Below are 19673 nucleotides of genomic sequence, written 5' to 3' on the forward strand. Positions count from 1 at the left end.
GTTTTACAAAAAATGAGAAAAACCGACTGAAAGGTTTGGGCCGTAGGAGGGGACACGTCCGTAGGTAACTAGCCCTGTGACCTTGAGCAAGTCGCTTGCCCAGCGGGAGGTGATGCTGAGGTTTCTTTCCGTTCGAATACTCAGCCCAATTCAAGGTCACGAGTGCTCAGCGGCCGCTAGAACTGGGTCCCGAAACATCAGCGCGTGATTCCCTACAGCCCTGGTTCCGAGAGGAGTAAGTGAGAGGTTCGAAGCGCGCGCCCCGCCTACCCGGCAGAGACCGGGACCCGGCCGGCGAGACGTAGGCGCCCGAGTTCCCGGCCGAGCTGAAACACGGTGTCCGGGAAGGGCTGCTCCGCCCCTCGCGAAGGCTTCCCTCCGCCAATCAGCACTTGAGGCCAGCCCGGCTCATCGCCGGAAGGAGCTGTTGCCCCGAGCAACTGCAACTTCCGGCTTTCGGAGTTTTGTGGCGGTAAAGGACATGAGTAAAGGCCGGGCGGAAGCCGTGGCGGGAGGTAAGGGCCGTGGGCGCCGGGAGACCTGGGAGAAGGGCGGGCAGGGGTCGGTTGAGGGAACCCCTACCCGCCTCGTCTCTCTCCGCAGCCTCCGGGATCCTGCTGAGGTACCTACAGGAGCAGAACCGGCCCTACAGCGCCCAGGACGTGTTCGGGAACCTGCAGCGGGAACACGGACTGGGCAAGGCGGTGAGGACCCTCTCCTGGGATTCCTCCCCTGGGACCCCTTGAATCAGCCTGGATTCCTCCCCTCCCGAGGCTGCCATTCTAGCCTTGGGCTTCCTAAGGCTCTTCGGGCGCTTCCCGCCTCATTGGTGACATTCCCCAGCCCGGCCCGAAGTCACTCCCCCGACTTCTCCGCCCCCTCCCCTCTGCCAGGCGGTGGTGAAGGCGCTGGACCAGCTGGCCCAACAAGGCAAGATCAAAGAGAAGATGTACGGCAAGCAGAAAATATACTTTGCTGACCAGGTGAGGGAAACGTGCAGATTAGCACGTGTGTGAGAGTCCGGCATTAGGTGAATCAGTCCCTGGTATGAACTCTCTTTGGGAGAATTGAAGCATCCTGTGAAATTCACCGGTCTTAGGCCCATAAAAGGGTCCCAGCCAGCCTTTAAGTCAAAGTATGGACCCCCTTTGCTGTCATCCAAACTTCACGAGATTTCCAGACTTGAAATATGATAGAGGACAGAAGATCCTGAGTTGTTGCTATCGAGATCCATTTATCCTTGGAAGTTCTTATTCCCAATCATCTAGATGAGAACCACCGTCTTCCAAATTATTTTCCTTCTGTCTCCACCCCCTTCCGTAAACACATGTGACATTAACTTTGTATCTCCAGCCCAGACCCCCCTCACCTGGATGCTTTTCAGGCCGTTCAGAATCAATATTGCCAAAGTAGAATGCCTCATCTCTCCCCTAAACTGGCTCCTCTTGTATTCTTCTCCCTTAATGGAATCACTCTTCACCCAGGCCAGAGACCGGGGAGTCATTCTTTTTTATTATTATTTGTTTATTTTGGCTGCATTGCGTCTTAGTTGCGGTGGGGGGGCTTAATTGCCCCCCGCCCACCCGCACGTGGGATCTTAGTTCCCTGACCAGGGATCGAACCCCCGTCCCCTGCATTGGAAGGCAGATTCTTTTTTTTTTTTTGAAGAAAATAAGTATATTTTATTCTTTTTTTTTTTTAACCTTTATTGGGGTATAATTGCTTTACAATGGTGTGTTAGTTTCTGCCTTATAACAAAGTGAATCAGTTATACATATGTTCCCATATCTCTTCCCTCTTGCATCTCCCTCCCTCCTACCCTCCCTATCCCACCCCTCCAGGGGGTCACAAAGCACCGAGCTGATCTCCCTGTGCTATGCGGCTGCTTCCCACTAGCTATCTACCTTACGTTTGGTAGTGTATATATGTCCATGGGAAGGAGGATTCTTAACCACTGGACCACCAGGGATGTTCCTGGAGTCATTCATTCATTCGTTTATTTATTTCTGCATTGGGTCTTCGTTGCTGCGTGCAGGCTTTCTCTAGTTGCGGCGAGTGGGGGCTACTCTTCGTTTCGGTGTGTGGGCTTCTCATTGCGGTGGCTTCTCTTGTTGCGGAGCACAGGCTCTAGGTGCGTGGACTTAAGTAGTTGCAGCACGTAGGCTCAGTAGTTGTGGCACGTGGGATCTTCCTGGACCAGGGATCAAACCTGTGTCCCCTGCATTGTTAGGCAGATTCTTAACCACTGCGCCACCAGGGAAGTCCCGGGGAATCATTCTTAACTTCCCTTATTTCACATGCCTAGTCAGCCATCAAGTCCAGTTGTTTTCCTCTTCTTGAATCCATCCTCTCCTTTTCCAGCTGCCACCACTGCTCTAGTTTAGGTGCTCTAGTTTAGGTGCAGTTTAGGTGCTACTGCAATATCCTTCTAACTCCTGGCCTCCTTAAACATATCTTAAACATTGCAGCCAGAATAATCTATGTACGTACAAATCTAGTCATGCCGTTTCCCTACTGAAAACTCTAGTGCTCCCTAGAACAGATAAAAGGCACTTGGAGACCTGGCCCCAGCCTGCCTCTAGCCTCTCCTGTCCCTGTTATTTCTCCATTCATCAATACTAGACCATTTAGATGTGTTTTACTCCTGTGGCCTTTGCTCATTGTCCTTCCTCTGCTCAGAGTTTTTGAGTCCCTTCTTTCTCTTTGCCCGGCTAACTCTTACTCATCCCTTAGGATTTCACACAGGGCATCACCTCCAGAAACCTTCCCTGAATGCTATGAGCTAACTGCCTTCTTCGGGCACTTACCTCTTTTGAGGCACACTCTATTGTAATTGTCTTTTCACTTGTCTCCCTCACAAAACTGAAGCTGTTCTGGGGCAGACCCCATTTCTCGTCTTCCTTTACTCAGTAACCCCACAGGATTTAACATCCACCATCAAGGCTGATTATCCCAAAATAGATTTCATTATATTACTGCTCTATTGACGATCCCTTAAAGAAGTTGGCAGATTTTTTTTTTTTTTTCTGTAAAGGGCCAGTTAATATTTTTATGCTTTGCAGGTTAGATGGTCTCTTGTCCCAGTTACACAACTGTCACTAGTACTCAAGTCTGCCACCGTACAGCAAAACCAGCCATGGACAATATGTAAGCAAGTGGATGTGGCTACGTTTCCATAAGTTTTTTTCAAAAACATGCATTTGGCAGGATTTGGCCTGCAGGCTGTAGTTTGCTGCCTCCTGCCCTAATGGTTTACCTCACCTGAATGTAGAGTCCAAACTGCCTGGGCTGGTATTCCCATCCTTTCCATTCTGCTTCCCATCACCACTGACAAGACCCCACTGAGCCCCAGCACAGGCCTTTTCTAGCTGCTGGTCTCACGCGAGAGGTTCCTCAGACTTCACTGGTATCCTTTATCTAAATACCTCCCACCATGCCTCTTCACCTGTCCAGATTCTTCCTATTGTGGAAACCCATAATTAGGTATCATCACCTTGAGAAGAATGTTCCTTTACTCCTTCAGCCCAGTGAGTGGTTTTGCCGGTAACCTGAAAGATATTTCTGTCCTGTTGTTCAGTATCCTGCACCTCAAAACCCCTTGAGGACGAGTATCAGGTTTCAACTTGTTCTTTTACAGCTTTTTGAGTGGACTGGTACTGAACTGACTGCTCGAAAGTACCCTCTCACTATCTTCCCAGGCCCAGGTTCGCGAGTGTGTATGAACGTGGCCTTCCCAAACGTGGGTTCCCTTCTTGCTTCTCCCATCAGCCTGCTTCTGTTTTTCCTTTTGTCTCTGGCAGGAACAATTTGACACGGCCAGTGATGCTGACCTCCAAGTCCTGGATGCCAAAATCGTGGCCCTCACTGCTAAGGTGCAGAGCTTGCAGCAGGGCTGCCGCCACATGGAGGCTGGTAGGACTGGGCAACCCCCAGAAGGAACCCCTAGTGTCAGGGTCAGTCCGAGGTCAGGAATTACCAAGTGAAGGGTTTGTTGACTGCAGTGTTGTCTTCTTGCAGCAAAGATCCCTTTGCTGGGCTGTCATAAGCATTACCTTAAAATCAATGTCTAACAACTAATGGCTTTTGAAGACAAGTGGGCAAGTCAGGCATTTGCCTTCCCTGCTGTGAGTACCAGTATACGGTTCCCACACTTCCCTTTACTCTGCTACTTTAACTGACTACAGCTAACAGTCTACTCAGACTCATTCCCCTCAACTATTTGTAGATGGGGAAGGAAAGAAAACTAGAATAAACCGACAATTCTGTAAGCCTTAATCTCTCGTGAGGATTTCCAGAATATGGGACCCATTCTGGACCCTGTGTATAGAGCCCAGAGCAAGGTGGAGGCCTGGTCTCCTACCTCAGGGTAGCCAGTGACCTCTCCGGGGGATGTGGTTTTAGAGCTGAAGGAGTTAGCTAGTGCCCTGACCACAGCGGAGATGCAGAAAGAGATCCAGGAGTTAAAGAAGGAATGTGCTGGCTACACAGAGAGACTGAAGAACATCAAAGCGGCCACCAACCACGTGACTCCAGAAGAGAAAGAGCAGGTGGGTGGGGAGGGGGTGGGGAGCAGGGAGGGCTGCCTGTGCAGGTTCAAAGTGAGGAGGGTCGACCCCAGCGGCTGCTGTGGGGCTGAGGGGGTCAGAGGAACCTGTTTCCCTGTCTAGGTGTACAGAGAGAGGCAGAGGTACTGCAAGGAGTGGAGGAAGCGCAAGAGGATGGTAAGTGCGGGGGAACTCTAGGCAGGCCCTGGACAGCGGCAGCCACCGGGGGGGTATCATGGACCCCTCAGGCAAGCCGAGTACTGCCCATCTGAAAGGGGGCGGTTTTGTTTCTTGTCAGGCAACAGAGCTGTCTGATGCAATCCTTGAAGGATACCCCAAGAGCAAGAAGCAGTTTTTTGTAAGTGGTGTTATCCCTTCCTTGCTCCCCTGGGGCCTGCGTCCAGGGAGGTCTCATTCACTTGTCTTGCTGCCCCTCCACCGCAGGAGGAAGTTGGGATAGAGACAGATGAAGATTACAACCTCAAGCTCCCAGATCCCTGAGGCCCTCCGGCAGGCCTGGGAACACAGATGTCCTGGACTGGCTGCCTTGTTTAGGTCAGCTTTTTTGTTGTTCCTGCTGCTGTCCGCTTTTGGGCACACACCAAAGTACTGGGTGGAGCACTGGTGGCCCAGAGAGGATGGTTTCACTCATTTCGTCATCCACATTTTGACTGCCTGAACTTAACAGTTAGTTAGATGGAGAACAATGCAAAAGGAAGGCATTTGGCAATATTTATTGTAATATAATTTGATATAAAAATATTTAATTTCCTCTGGATAATCAAACCTCCCAGATATCAAACCTGAGGAAGGCAAAAGAGAGCTTGGGGGACAAGGGCAGGGAGAGGCTACTATGCACAGCATTCAAGGAGCCCAGGGCCTCACCCAGGACTCTCCTGGGCTCTACACTCCAGGAGACCTTTAGAAAATCTTCTCTACCCACCTTCACCCCACCCTAAGTCCTGGGAGAAATTCAGGCAGCACTGAGGTGGTGGAGACCCAGATACACTTGACAGAAAGCCTGGGAGTGGTCTTGAGACCAGTTTTCCAAAATTGTAACTTCAGCAAAATTGCATTGTTGGTGTTTAGAAAAATTAAAAAATTTAATATGTAGTGTTGTGTCACATTTGACTTTGCTGTGCAGTGCTACTGCCTGTGGGGACACAGAGGACAGGAGTGGGTGAGGAGGTTGCTTCCCTCCACCACCCAGAGTAGGGGGCAAGGGCAGGAACCTGGCAGCCCTGCCCTGAGCTGGCCAGAGAAAGCTCTGGCCTCACCTTGGGCTGACCAGGCAGCCCTAGCCTAGGCATGAGGCCACCTTTCACCCTTCATGGCTGTGAGAGCGTTTTCCCTTCCTCCTTCCTTCCCATCCAACTACTGCCAAAGTGGCCAGACTCAGGCTAAAGGTTGCCAGAGAGACCAGAACAGGCAAACGGTAGTTACCAAACGGGAGCAGAAACCTGAGGCCTAGACAAAGGGAGAGGCCAGGAGCTTTCTAGGGTTCCCAGAGCAGACCCCATCCCGAGGACTTCCATGGGGAGGGGGAAAGACTAGGTAGGTTTGAGATCTATGGTCAGTATAATAAATTAATCAAAGCTTTCATAATAACCTTCCCCCCTCCCCAGCCCCACTGAAGATGGGGCTGAGGGGGAGGGGGGAGCTGGGGAGCCAAACACTGAGGAGAAAGCAGCTGACTGGTGTGCAGTGTCACAGTCCAATCTCATAAGCCCAGTGGCTCCACGGCCAAGTAGGAGACTCAAGGCCTCTTGTTGGCTGTTCTGCAGGTTCCAAGAGCTGGTCAGTAAAGCTGGTTCTTCAATTGATGTAGAACACCAATCACAATCTCCCGTAGGGTCTGGTAGGGGCAGCAGAGAAAGAGAGAGATCATGCTCACGGAGGGCACAGAGCTGCTCAGTGATGCCTGCCTGAACCAGGTGTGCTCTTTAGAGTACAGTTAAAACAAAAAACCTGGGAAGCACTGATGTCTACAGTTTGCAAATGCCCCCAAAACAGGAAGGAGTCAGTCAGGGATGGAGAGATGCATTACTATGTGATAAAGCAAATACAAAAAACGTTAATGGTAAACTTTGGAGCGGGGGGGGGGGGGGGGGGGATATATGAGTGTTCATTATAAAATTCTCTCAATGCTGCAGTATGTTTACAGTGTTTCACAATAAAAATGTTGGGACATGCTTTCAGCTGAAAACATTTCCTCTAAGATCAGAAACAAGACAAGGATGCCCACTTTCACCACTTTTATTCAACATAGTTTTGGAAGCCCTAGCCATGGCAATCAGAGAAGAAGTAAAAGGAATCCAAATTGGAAAGGAAGAAGTAAAATATCACTGTTAGCAGATGACACAATACTAAACATGGAAAATCCTAAAGATGCCAGCAGAAAACTACTAGAGCTCAGCAATGCATTTGGTAAAGTTGCAGGGTATAAAATTAATGTACAGAAATCTCTTGCATTTAAGTATCAAAGAAAAATTAAGAAAACAGTCCCATTTACCATCACATTAAAAAGAATAAAATAAACCTACCTAAGAAGGTAAAAGACTTGTACTCTGACGGAAAGAAATTGAAGATGACACAGACAGAAAGATATACCATGTTCTTTGACTGGAAGAATCAATATTGTTACAATGACCATACTACCCGAGGCAATCTACAGATTCATTGCAGTCCCTGTCAAAATACCAATGGCATTTTTCACAGAACTAGAACAAATAATTTTAAAATTTGTATGGAAAGACAAAAGAACCCGAATAGGCAAAATAATCTTGAGAAAGAACAGAGCTGGAGGTATCATGCTCCCTGGCGTCAGACTATACCACAAAGCTACAGTAATCAAAACAGTATGGTGAGCTTCCCTGGTGGCACAGTGGTTAAGAATCCGCCTTCCAATGCAGAGGACGCGGGTAAGATCTGGTCGGGGAACTAAGATCCCACATGCCACAGGGCAACTAAGCCCAAGCGCCATAACTGCTAAGCCCGTGAGCTTGAGCCCATGTGCTGCAATGAAGAAGAACCCGCATGCTGCAATGGACCCAGCGCAGCCAGAAAAACAAAAAACCACAATGAGATATCACCTCACGTCTGTGAGAATGGTGATCATCAAACACAAATAACAAATGTGGAGGAAAGGGGACCCTTGCACCCTGTTGGTGGGAATGTAAACTGCTGCAGCCACTGTGGAAAACAGTATGGAGGTTTCTCAAAAAACTAAAAACAGAGCTACCATATGATCCAGCAATTCCACTCCCAGGTATATATCCAAAAAAAAATAGAAACACTAATTCGAAGATATGCAACCCAATGTTCCAGCAGCATTATTTACAACTGCCAAGATACGGAAGCAACCTAAGCATCCATCAACAGGTGAACGGATAAAGAAAATGTGCATATATATACAATGTAATACTACTCAGCCTTAAAAAAAAGAATGAAATAACGCCATCTGAAGCAACATGGATGGACCTAGAGATTATCACACTAAGCAAAGTAGATCAGAAAGAGAAAAACAAATACCATATGATATCACTTATATGTGGAATCTAAGTATGACACAAATCAACATCTCTACGAAACAGAAACAGACTCACACAGAGAACAGCCTTGAGGCTGCAGGGGTGGGGGAGGTAGGGAAGGGAAGGAGTGGGAGTTTGGGATTAGCAGAGGCAAACTTCTGTATATAGGATGGATGCATAAACAGCAAGGTCCCACTGTAGAGCACAGGGAACTATATTCAATATCTCGTGAGAAACCATAATGGAAAAGAATATGAAAAAGATTATATGTATGTATAACTGAGTCACTTTCCTGTACAGCAGAAATTAACACAACATTGTAAATCAACTGTACTTTAATAAAATTTTTAAAAGTACCAAAAAAACCCTGCAAAAAACCAAGATGAATGGATAAAGAAGATGTGGTACACACACACACGCACACACAATGGAATACTCCTCAGCCAAAGAGAAAAATGAAATGTTGCCATCTGCAGCAGCATGGATGGACTTGGAGGGCGTTATGCTAAGTGAAGTAAGTCAGAGACAGATTCCACATATACGTGTATAACATTACTTATATGTGGAATCTAAATAAATACAAACTAGTCAATATAACAAAAAAGCAGCAGATTCACAGATACAGAGAACACACTAGTGGTTACCAGTGGGGGGTGGGGGAGTGGGAGGTACAAACTACTGGGTGTAAGGCTGCAAGGAGGTATTGTACAACATGGGGAATGTAGCCAATGTTTTTTGTAATAAGTGTAAATGGAGTGTAACTTTTAAAAATTACATTGAAAAAAATGTTGGGAAACAAAAACGTGAGAATCTCAGATACAAGTCAAGCCTCAGAAAAAGCAACCAGGCCTCAAAAATGGAAGACTCAGTGCAACCATTAACACACTCTCCATTACAAATAATAATTAGAAACCCCATGGAAAGCTACTTTAGTGGGCCTGGGGGTGGGGGCCAGGAATCTTTCCAAAAACCCCAAGTAAGTCTGCTGCAAGTGATCGGGGCTTACTTGCGGGGCGGCCGAGGAGGAATGCCTGAGGCTGCCATTACTTGCCACTATGTGGGTGAAACAAAGGCCAAGAGCTAGGCCTTGCATTAGTGAGTGCTCCAATCCTTCTTGCCACATGAAACCTTAACGAAAAACTGGGCTAGAAAGCAAAGGGGGAAACAAGAATACTGAAAGTTGTAGAAATATCCTCAAGAAACCTAAAACCTGCTACCCGGTCTCTCTGAACAAACAACAGCTTAGGCCACTGTGCCTGAGGGAAGACCCCCAACCCCGTGGTCCACTGCTGCCCCATACCTGAGGCTTACAGTGCTCCTCAATCCAGCTGAAGACACAGGCCGACAGCTCCTGGAAGCTTGCCACGGAGATAGAGGCATTGAAGGACTGGAAGAGGGAGTCCATGATGCCTTGAAACACGTTGAACTTCACCTGGTCAGAGACCTGGTCCTCCCCCTCGTGGGGGTTGTCCTGGTGTGCCTTCACAATCTGCTCGTAGTTCCTGAGAGCGAACAGGCCAGGGCTAAGGGGCTGCAGCAGCTCCACCGGCCCCGGAAGAAGAATAGCGCTACCCTACGTACTCCCCTGGGAAGGAGATTCCCAGAGAGCCTTGGGGAGGTATTCAACATCAGCTAGATACCGCTTCCAGGTCAGCAGTGGTGACCCACCCTCTCCAGCCTTCCCTTCTTTAATCCCACAGGCGTTTCCAGAGTATCTGCTACAGCTGGGATAGAGTCCTGCCTACCACATGAGAGAGTGAGAATATTATCTGATGTGGCCTTTGAACAAAGGGAAGGGCGTGAACTGAAGGGGCCTCAGAGTCCCCTCAGAACCAGAAGCCCTGGTTCCCCCAGCCCAGCACCCCCCTTACACTTTCATGATCTTTAGGGCCATGACGTCCTTGCGTAGCGTGGATACCTCCTCCTCCTGCTTTTTCTTCTCCTTGTGCAAAAACTGGATGTAGTCAATGGCTGGAGTGGGGGAGGGAAGAGGGGGTGGGCACAACCAGAAGGACCAAGCTGATTGTGTCTCCCCTTCCCCCAGACCCCACCTCTCCTGTTACAACCACCCCACCAGGGCCAGGCCAAAAGCGGCTCTGAGGCGCTAGCCTTCACAGCCCCCTTGGCTCCAAGCCCTCCAGTGCTCTCCTGGCCATACTTTTCTGCAGAACGATGGCCTTGCTGAGCTTTTGGGAGCCAATGGAGAAGTCCTGCTGCTGACAGGTGGGAACGATGGTCTGCAGGTCATCATAGCCTCTCTGTGGAGACAGCAGGGGACATGGGTTCCGGGGTTAAGGCAAATGAGCACAAAGTTTTTCTTCCATGATACCAAGTTCCATGCTCACTCACTCAAAGGGAGTGGGAAGGAGGGAGAAGTTCATGTCCAGGGCCTAGACTAGCTGCCCCCAAGCCTGCTTGGGACTGCCTGACGGGGTCGAGGCAGAGTGGATCTGAAGTGTGCAGCGCCCTCCTGCGCTGGCTGAGGTCCAGGCATCCCCAGTCACCTTGATGGCATCCCTCCTCTTCTGCTCAGCCTGAGTGTGTGCTCGCCGCCGCCGGTCCTTGTAAGACTCCTTGTAGGATTCCTGGTGGTAATCGCTGTCCTCGTCATCTACGCTCAGAGTTGGGGGCAGGAAGAGGTCATTCTGGGGCCCAGTGGGGCCCATCTAGCCCACTTTTCCCCAGCTGGGAAGAAGAACCTGGTACCCAGAGATGGCAGATAGATACAAGAACCTAATATCCCAGATGAGGTGAGAGATGGCAATACCCTGCTTCTAGCACTAGGGTTCCAGCGCCTCCACGTGGATGGCTGGAGCTGCCCTGTCTAGGAAAGATACTAAAATGAAGGCATATCTGGTTCCCCCGAGTGGGGGGGACGTTGCTGCCTACCTGTGTTGGGGACAGAAGAGGCACTGGTGGAACCGATGCTATTAGCTCTGGACACTACACTCCCCTTGCGGGTGCTTTCTACAAAAAGCCCTGGAAAAGAGAGGCCCCAATCACTAAGGGGTAGGATAGAGGGAGGGGCCCTGCTAGGAGCATAATGGCTTCCTGGGCCTTAAATACTGACCTCTCCCCTTCAACCCAAAAGCCAGCCATACTGGGCCACCTACTTCCTGTCGTGCCATTTCGCAGTGCTCCTGTCTCTAGTGTCTACTCTGCTCCACAGGCCTGTAGTGATACCTCCTGGCTCACAAAGTGGCATCGGGGCGTGATGATGGTGCGTGACCAACTGTCACTACTTCCATCACGTCTCTGCTCCAGGACATAGGGAACTAGGTGTCACCCTTGGATGCTTCCTGCCCCTGTCCTCCAGCTCCTCCTCCCTCGCTGCTCAGGCCCGCTCAGCTCAAGGGCAGTGGACTGTGCTCAGGTGTGGCTAGCAAGGCCACTTAAATCTATAGGGCTGAAATGGGAGTGTTCCTCCACAGCTGCAGACGGTGGGGGACGCACTCACCGGGGTCCAGGCTGTTGTCGCTGTACGCATACTCGACCTGCGGCACCAAGCAAGGGAGAAGCCCGTTCAGACCTCCGCCCCTGCGCGCGTGTACAAACACACACACACACACACACACACACACACCCCTGGGGTGCGCGGGCAGCCGCAGGATTCCCCCAGAGCCAAGAGTGACACACACACACACCCCTGGGGTGCGCGGGCAGCCGCAGGATTCCCCCAGAGCCAAGAGTGACACACACACACACCCCTGGGGTGCGCGGGCAGCCGCAGGATTCCCCCAGAGCCAAGAGTGGCTAGGCCGCGGGAGCGCCACCCCTCGGCAGGACCCCGTCCGCCCACTCCACACCCCCAGCCCTCCAACCCCGTCCCCTCACACCCGCGCGCACACGCCTCAGTTGTCTTCCCACCTTGGCACACGCGGGGTGAGAGCTGTCTTCTCTGCAGCCCCGGGGCCCGGAGAGCGGGAGTAGCTCTGGGGACTTCAGGGAGTCCCCTCGTCTTCCGGACCCCCTACGTGCACGAGCCCGACCCGCCCTCCCCTCGCCGGCGTGCGCGCCCACGGGGCTTGCCTTGACCCAGGGGTCCTCCGGAGAGGCGCCCGGCTCCGTCATCTCCGACCCACCGAACCGGAAACCTGCCCGCGGGCTGGCCCCCTGCGGCGAGGAAGCGGCGATGCGCGCCCACGTGACCCAAACCCACCAACCCGCGGCCCAGAGGCGGGGGGCGGGGCGAGGAGGCTGCGCATGCGCGACCCGGAAGACGCCCGCCCCGCCCCCCTCCCCCCGCCCCCCTCCCCCCCCCCCCCCCCCGCTGCGGCCGGTGGAGTGCTGGAGTCCGGCTTGGTGTCGGGGCTGATACCGGCGGTCTTGGGGCCGTCCTACTCGCCCGTCCCTGCTCTTCCTCAGGGCAGGCGTCCCAGCCGCCGCGACATGAAGCACATTCGGTGAAACGGGCTCCCCGCAAAAGGCTTGTACGCAGTGTCGCAGAGAGTTGCGCGCACTCGCACTGCCGAGGCCAGCCAGCTTCCGAGGACCGGGACGAGTTTCCCGGACCTGCAGTCTTGGCCACCTCGTCCGACCCCTCCGGGGTGCAACCTCTGTGAGGCCAGAGGCCCCGCGTGGCTTGTAGGATGTTCCTGCAACGCCCAGCCCAAGTCTGGCAGGATAGTTGTGGAATTGACGCTTTCAAAGAGCCTGTTGGCCAAGTCATGCTACTTTGTAAGCTACGCAAACTGAGGTAACTACAAAGTCCAAAACGTATCCAAAAGCACACAGCTAGTCAGTGATAGGGCCAAGACTGGCCTCAGTCTGGCTAGCTTCAAAAGCCATGCTCTTAACCACTGCATTCCTGGCTTACAGCTCGGGCCTGGGCCCTGCACTTGTGGCTAAAGTGTCGCAAAGATACCCAAAGGCACTGGAGCAGGAAGTAAGCGCCATACAGGCAGCACCTAGCAACGTTCACCTTTAATTCTGCAACAAGCTTCAGTGTTTGCCCTGGCTCCAGCCCACCACGGGTGCCACAGGCCTGTGGGCAAAAGCAAGGACGGAACAACGCTAGGGGGCCTGCTCCCCCAAGAGCCACATTCTCAGTGTTGGCCAAACACTGGCAAGCTGGGTAGGCTTCCTGTGTCCAGCAGGCCCAGCCAGGCCCCGCCCAGCTTAGCACAGAGCCCTCTAGGCCCCAGCTACGGTGAGCTTCAAGGCCCCAATTCGCCATCATCACTGGATCTCTTGTCAGCTCCAGGGGTCAGTTTGGCCCCACAGAGAACTCATTGTCAGTCATGGGCCTGATGGTGCCTTGGAGATGCGCTTCTGCAGGAGGGCCCAGGCTTTCTCCACCTTTGGACAGGCCAGAATGTTGGGAAGAAAAGAGGACAGGGTCATACAAGCATCCACCAGAGACTCCCTCCCCACAACCCAGCCTTTCCCTGGGCACCAACCTGGTGCTGGGTGACGTGTGGCTCCCACAAGGTGCTCAGCACCACGTGGCTCTGGTCCACAAGCTGCTGCCCACTCATCTGGCTCTGCAGCCGGCTTTGGGCCGCAGCCTCACTCAGGCCGTCCCTCTCCACAATGCGTCGTACAGCCTGGGCAGACAAGGCATTCATCAGCCCACCGGTTTAGAGCAGGATGCGGGCTACAGTGGGGATAGAGTGGGGGGTGGGATCCAGATACCTCAGTCTCAGGGATGACAACGGTCCACACCTCATGGACCATGTTCTGCCAGCCTGCTTCGAGCAGCATGGCGGCATCAATGACGCACACCTGCTTTCCTGTGGGGAGACCCCAGTCACTGCCAGCAGCCACCTTCTACCAGTCAGAGAGCCAAGGAAACACAGTCCCAGGGAAAGTGGATGGTCTGATTTAGGGTGGGAACGCTCCCGAGGGAGCTTCTGCTTAGCTGTTCCCTTGGGCTGCTCACTCACCCTCAGCCATAGCCCGCTCCATTTCCTCTCTGGCCAGCTTTGCGATAACTGGCCACATAATGTCCGTGAGTATCTTCAGCTGCTTCTGAGAAAGGGAATGGAAGGGGTGGGCAGAGTTTACCCTCCCCCGGATGAGATGGAGCCAGCCCGAGGGAGGAGGCAGTTGGGAACAGTTGAGTGGAAACTGGCATTCTGGGCCAGACCAGAGAGGTCCACTGGGTCCCAACCTCTGGGTCTAGCAGCAGCTGCAGAGCCCTTGGAGAGGTGTGTGTTTACCTTGTTCCCAAACACCCGGCTGCCTAGGACCTTCCTGTTGATAATGCCATCTTTATGGAGAATATCTGGATGACAGAGACAGAAGATTGGGCAAGGAGGCCAGCCATCTCCTCACTTCAGGCCACCTCCAGCCCTCCCCAGTTATTACCTGTTCCAAAGGCTTTCACAACAGGCTGGTAGGCAGGACCGCCCGGGGCATAGGCCCGGTGGCCCAGGTGGTCACTGTCGATAACATATGCCCCCAGGCCCTTCAGCCGCTGAGCTACTGAGCTCTTCCCAGAGCCACTGATGCCCGTCAGCCCAATCACGTAGAAACCTGGGGGGAGCTCTGGCCTCTTCTATGGGTAGATAAGAGGGAACCCCACAGTTACTAGGGTCCCCAGACTCAGGTTTGAGGCTGAACCCTTCAGTCTCTCCTCTCCAGCATTCCCAGCCCACCCATGCAGGGGAAGGGGTGGGAGGCAGGTGGGTTAGGCTTACATGTGGAGGCCGGAGCAGGTTTCCCAGCATTTGTTGGCGGAAGCTGGAGGAGCTGACTTTGTCCTCTTCGTTTTCCTTGTGGTTTAGGTCCTTCAGCAGCTGGATCTGGTACAAGGTGAGCTCCTCCAGGTCCTGAGGCAAAGGAAGAGTGAGGAGAGAGAAGGAGGGGTGAGATGAGGACAAATCTATCGCCTTATCCTCCCCCGCCTACCCAGAGGTAGGGCTTGCCTCGGAGGGCAAGCTGGGAAGTTCCTCCTTGCCTCTTCCCACCACCTTGAGCCCTCTCTTCCCTCCTCTGGGGTCATGTACTTCCAACAGCCCCCAGTGGCCTTCCCCATCCCCATCCACTCCCTCTGCCAGTCTCCCTCAGGGGTTACATTCTCAAGGCGGAAGCGGTTGACGGCCATCCCCCCACGATAGGTCTCCTCGCTGACCACCAGGAACTCCAGAGAGGGGTCAGAGCCAGCGGGCCCATAGGGGTCCAGCAGGGGGATGATATCAAAAGTCAAGGAGGGCTTGATGTCCACCAGGAACTCACTCAGATGTTCCACGCGTTCTGCGTAGGGTTGGAGCAGCTCAGGGAGCAACTTGCCTGGGGAAGGAGCCCAGAAGAACAGTGAGATCTTTTTACTGGGGAGGAAGAGTGTGGGCCAGTTTAGGGGAGAGCGTCCCTAAGCATCCTATCTCCAGAGGGGAGCTGGGCAGTGGTCTGTACGGGGGAGCTATGAGGAGGCAGCAGGCAAGCACAATAGAGCTACAAGGGCTGGCACGTGTGCAGAGAACTAGCAGTGCCAGAAGGCACCAGAGTCAGATGGAGAATTCCAAGAGCCAGAGAATTCCGAGAGGCTCCTCTGACCGCCTGTGGCACTGCTACCTGCAACTTACTCATCCATTTATTCCCTGGGACTCAAACTTTAGGATTCATCACCTGGAGAATTTGTTTAAAAGTGCAGGTTCCTTGGCTACACATTTGGGGGATCCTGATTGAATGGTGACTGGACCACACACCTAGAAAGCTGCATTTATTCATTTAACAAAATTCCCTCCGTGCAAACTGAGTGCCAGGCACTGTGACATTTGGGAGTGGTGGGAAGTAACGGATGGCCCCACCCTTCCTCAATCTTGGCCTGTGGGGAGGGTAAGACTGCCCTAACTCGGTCTCTCTCACTCACTCTTCAACAGGTCTTTGTCTGCTACTCCCACCACAAGCTGCTCCTGAGCCAGGAGACACGCGACGCTGAGCAACACCTTGTGGGCATTGTGCAGGCGGTCAAACGTGCCACCCACAGCACCTCGCTGGTGGCCACGCACTGGCTGCTTGGCAGACCTGCCCACGGGGGAGGCTGGGCTGATGGTGGAGGGTAAGGGGACGTCCAGGGACCCCACGGGCAGAACTCCAGGCCCATAATCGGGGTATAGGAGCACCGAAGACAGTTGCGGACAACAGCTGTAACAACTGGTAGCATAACGCTCGAGCTGTTGCTTGGCTGGGTTGTACTGGCTTCCATCCAGGGTCTGGAAGTCGGTCAGCACCACTTCCGGCGGGTGGGCCAGGTTCTGGACTGAGCCGGTCAGGGGAGGGAGAAAGCTCTTGGTTCGGATATTGGTCAGCAGAATTCTAACGTCCAGGTGCCTGTGGACGTCGGCGCCAGCGTAGAGGTGCGTGATGAAATCGATAACTTCAAACGTGGCCTGCACGGGGCTGGACTGGGGCTGAGCCGGGCCGCCCAGGCACATGCCCGGTTGCAGGTGTACATAGAGCGTGTGATTCACGAGCCGGGCCGCCGAGGTCAGAATGGGGGCCAGGCGAGGGGCCAGGGAGGTCAGCGGCGTTGTCAACACCAGGAGGCCCGACCGGAATACGGCCATGCTGCCCAGGCCTGCGGACAGTCAGGGAGACGAGGCGAAGGTTACTGAGTGGTATGTGTCTGAGGCCGAAGACTGTAGGAGGACTCGGACCCAAGAGAGGGAGACCTGGAGCAGGGATGGCGTTCCCAGTGCGGATCGAGAGGAACCCGGGGGAGGGTACGGGACCTGGCAAACGGCGCCTCGGGGCTGTGCTCTAAATCTCGGTTTTATCATTTCTCAGACGGAGCGGTGAATTCGCTGAATTGCATCGAAATCCCGGGAGGGGAAAACTCGGCAGGAGCCCCTGAGTCATAAGGCTGGGGATCCAGAAATCCTGGGCGCTCTTGCTGAGCGACACCAGGATCTTCAAGGAATCGGAGGAGAGTACGAAAAGGGGACGCTCAGGCTCGGGTCCTACTTACTGAGACCTCCGGGCCTTGGTTCCGCTTGCACCACCGCGAAGGATTCCCCAGCCGCGACCAGTTAACATTAGTTCCGGTGCTGCGACTCCGAGCTACGGAACCTGAGAAAGGCCAAACATCTCAACTTTGGTTCGGCGAGGGATTCTCGCGAGATTTCTTATGGGGTGGGGCACCTGCATTGATAAGGAGCCGAGCTCGGGGGTTTGGGAGATACGGGGAAAGTTATTTCCAAAACCCAACCTCACGAGACTTGGGTCGAGTAGGTCAAGGCGGACTTGAAAGCCCGTTTCACACGGTTGCCCTTCAGACTCTGAGAGAAGAGGTTGGCTCAGCCATGTCCCTCAGGAGACAGCGGCAAAGGCGGAACTAACACCTGGCTTTCCTGCGTAAATCGCGGGGGCGGAGGTGGGGGGGTCGTAGGGTAGCACTTGAATGAGGTTTCGGCGTCCCCAGAGCCCTCCTGGCGCCCTCCCAGTCTGAGGATCTTCATGTGGGAGGTCACAGGACAATGTACAAGCCCCCATTTCACAGATGGAAAAATTGACGCCCTGTGTGTTCCAGGGACATCTGGGGAGGTAAGGACAGAGGCCATGTGTCGTGGCTCCCGTGCAGTGCTCTCCACATCACCCAGAACCAGTGATATGACAGTTTTTTACGGAGAGAGGAGAGGAGGAGGAGGAGAGCTCTGCGTGTGAGCTCAGTAGAGCCGCCAGAGAATGGTCCCTATGGACGGGAGAAAAGGGGGCGGCGGGGGTGGGGGGGAGAGGGGTGGGACTTAGTGCCGAGGGTTTACCGTGAAGCTAATGAGTGCTGGAGAGGCTGGAACTGGAAATCTCCGTGGGAGGACAAAGCCAGGTTGCCATCAGGAAACATTTCGGGTAAACTATTCAGGACGATCTAAAAAGGGAGGGAAGCCAATCTCCAGGATTCCACTACAGTAACGTGTTGTAGTTTATTTTCCCAAACTAAATAAATGCTCACTTTCATACTTAATTTTGTGGGTTTTGTATTCCTAAAGAGGTCTCCCAAAGCGTATAAGCCTCTGGCCCCACAGAACCTGCATTTGGTCCTGGAGTCAAGGATGGAAGAGTTTTAGTGCCACAAAGGCCTTGAGACCAGGATTCTTGCAAACACATCTTAAGTTGGGTTTTAAAGAGAGGACCAGTTGAAGAAGCAAATCGCAAAGACGGTCAGGAAATTCCCTGAAACATCTGGACACACAGTCTCACATGCCTACTTAGACATTGTTGGAGGAGGTTATCTGGATGACGTGACTGCCAGTTGACCAGTTGCCAGCTGGACACAGGCAGTCAGAGGCTGCTCACCCCTCCCGTGTCCTTGGAATGTAGTCTGCCCACGACTCCCACAGTGGGAGCTGTTTCAAGGACGCAGACTTGAGAGGGCAATGTGTTGTTGCGACCAACTGGATGAATTACATGACTGAACCCAGTTAAGGCCTCTGTAGAAACTTGAAGATTCTGGTGTGCAGGTGCAGAGATCTACTCTTCTAGCACTGCCCAGGACAAGCCTCGTATGTAAGTTCCCTTGCTTATTAAACCTGCCACCTACCAATCTGGAGTGGCTGTCTCTTTCTTCAGTCTCTCTTTGCCCTCTGTGTATGGGGCCAGTTTACAAATCAACATTGGCAAGCCTGCCAGGAGACCGAAGAAATGGGCCTTGGGAAAGAGGCACCTGCATGGGAAATCTTGGGAAACGCAGGCTGGTCTAACGTGCCTGTTTGAGGAACTGTGCCGGGTGCACCGTGGCTAAGACGGGAGATGAATGTCTGCAGGGTGGGCAGGTCGCTGGCCACTGATGCCTAACTAGAGGCTGAAACTCAAGTTGAAAAGCTGGAAGAAGAGCTGAGGTTAGAGAAGGACGTGCATTGTCCACTGTTCTGCTCACTTCGGGGCTGGCAGGCGGGGTGGGGGAGTGGGATGATAAGTTGGAGACATTACTGTGCGGTTTACAAAGCTAGGAGCTCGAGAGCTGCCTCAGATTAAGGTCCAAACGCTTGACAAAGCCCGACTGGATGCTAAGAGGCGGAATCCCCAGGAAAGTGAAGAGAGGGAAGGGGGGGGTGTTGTGGTGACTGACAGTAAAACACACGAAACACCCCATGCCATAGGACCCCTATGCAGAAGAAAACAAAAACCAGGTGATGACCATCCCAGCCAGCAGGGCAGCCCCCATTCAGGAAACGTTCACGATGAGAGAATAAACGTCCACTGAGATTAGTGATACAGCTGCCGAATTCCAGCAAAAGGCCAGGGAAAGTATCCAAGCATGGTTAGTATGGCTCTGGAACTGGGGGGTGTGGGGATGATTTCCCTGGCTGGGCAGGAGGCAGAGAAAATGAGCAACGTCACCACACAGCCGGCCCTCCTGAAGCATCTGCATAGGACTTGGCGGCTCGAGGTCCTCACTCCCTTATAGATTGGATTATTCTAACCTGCAGGGAGGCTTGTCCCAATATGAGGGGTTTCCCTGGGCATGTGGGACCCTGGAAATCTATAGAGGAGGTGCAACAACTGCTTAGGGAGTTGGGAGTGAGACAGGCCATCTGTGCTCCTATCTTTGAAGGGCCTGATCAGGCCACATTCACTGCAGGAATGAAAGCCAAGATACTCCAGACTGCCCCCATCACCTGGTATGGGACAGTAATATCCACGCTGAGCCCAGTTGTGG

At 53.1% G+C, this 19673-nt stretch overlaps 3 protein-coding genes across 10 annotated transcripts; 1 reads left to right on the plus strand and 2 right to left on the minus strand.

Annotated features, from left to right (window-relative positions):
- The first annotated feature begins 392 nt into the window (after positions 1–392).
- PSMC3IP (PSMC3 interacting protein) lies at positions 393–5655 on the plus strand. 2 transcript variants are annotated; one of them, XM_059997670.1, is made up of 8 exons: positions 393–515; positions 604–704; positions 894–983; positions 3801–3912; positions 4402–4547; positions 4668–4721; positions 4843–4902; positions 4989–5655. In XM_059997670.1, exons 1-8 carry the CDS (start codon positions 482–484, stop codon positions 5043–5045), a joined length of 654 nt encoding a protein of 217 aa, XP_059853653.1. In that variant the 5' UTR covers positions 393–481; the 3' UTR covers positions 5046–5655. The 2 variants fall into 2 exon arrangements, with proteins under 2 accessions (XP_059853653.1, XP_059853654.1); XM_059997671.1 differs by lacking the exon at positions 4843–4902.
- MLX (MAX dimerization protein MLX) lies at positions 5263–12857 on the minus strand. 6 transcript variants are annotated; one of them, XM_059997664.1, is made up of 9 exons: positions 12393–12857; positions 12104–12187; positions 11532–11568; positions 10964–11053; positions 10579–10685; positions 10233–10332; positions 9946–10045; positions 9375–9576; positions 5263–6399 (listed from the first exon to the last, which is right to left on the minus strand). In XM_059997664.1, exons 1-9 carry the CDS (start codon positions 12741–12743, stop codon positions 6343–6345), a joined length of 1128 nt encoding a protein of 375 aa, XP_059853647.1. In that variant the 5' UTR covers positions 12744–12857; the 3' UTR covers positions 5263–6342. The 6 variants fall into 6 exon arrangements, with proteins under 6 accessions (XP_059853647.1, XP_059853646.1, XP_059853649.1 ...); XM_059997663.1 differs by having other exon boundaries at positions 11942–12187; XM_059997666.1 differs by lacking the exon at positions 12104–12187.
- A 378-nt stretch (positions 12858–13235) lies between these two features.
- On the minus strand, positions 13236–17698 carry COASY (Coenzyme A synthase). Of its 2 annotated transcripts, XM_059997661.1 has the most exons (10): positions 16986–17670; positions 15888–16595; positions 15093–15307; positions 14716–14847; positions 14384–14573; positions 14236–14300; positions 13960–14044; positions 13709–13806; positions 13474–13620; positions 13236–13372 (listed from the first exon to the last, which is right to left on the minus strand). In XM_059997661.1, the coding sequence occupies exons 2-10, from the start codon at positions 16582–16584 to the stop codon at positions 13313–13315; spliced, it is 1689 nt and encodes a 562-aa protein (XP_059853644.1). In that variant the 5' UTR covers positions 16585–16595; positions 16986–17670; the 3' UTR covers positions 13236–13312. The 2 variants fall into 2 exon arrangements, with proteins under 2 accessions (XP_059853644.1, XP_059853645.1); XM_059997662.1 differs by lacking the exons at positions 13236–13372; positions 13709–13806 and having other exon boundaries at positions 13565–13670; positions 16986–17698.
- Positions 17699–19673: the final 1975 nt, after the last annotated feature.

This window comes from Delphinus delphis, chromosome 19 (genome assembly GCF_949987515.2).
Source record: "Delphinus delphis chromosome 19, mDelDel1.2, whole genome shotgun sequence".
NCBI lineage: Eukaryota > Metazoa > Chordata > Mammalia > Artiodactyla > Delphinidae > Delphinus > Delphinus delphis.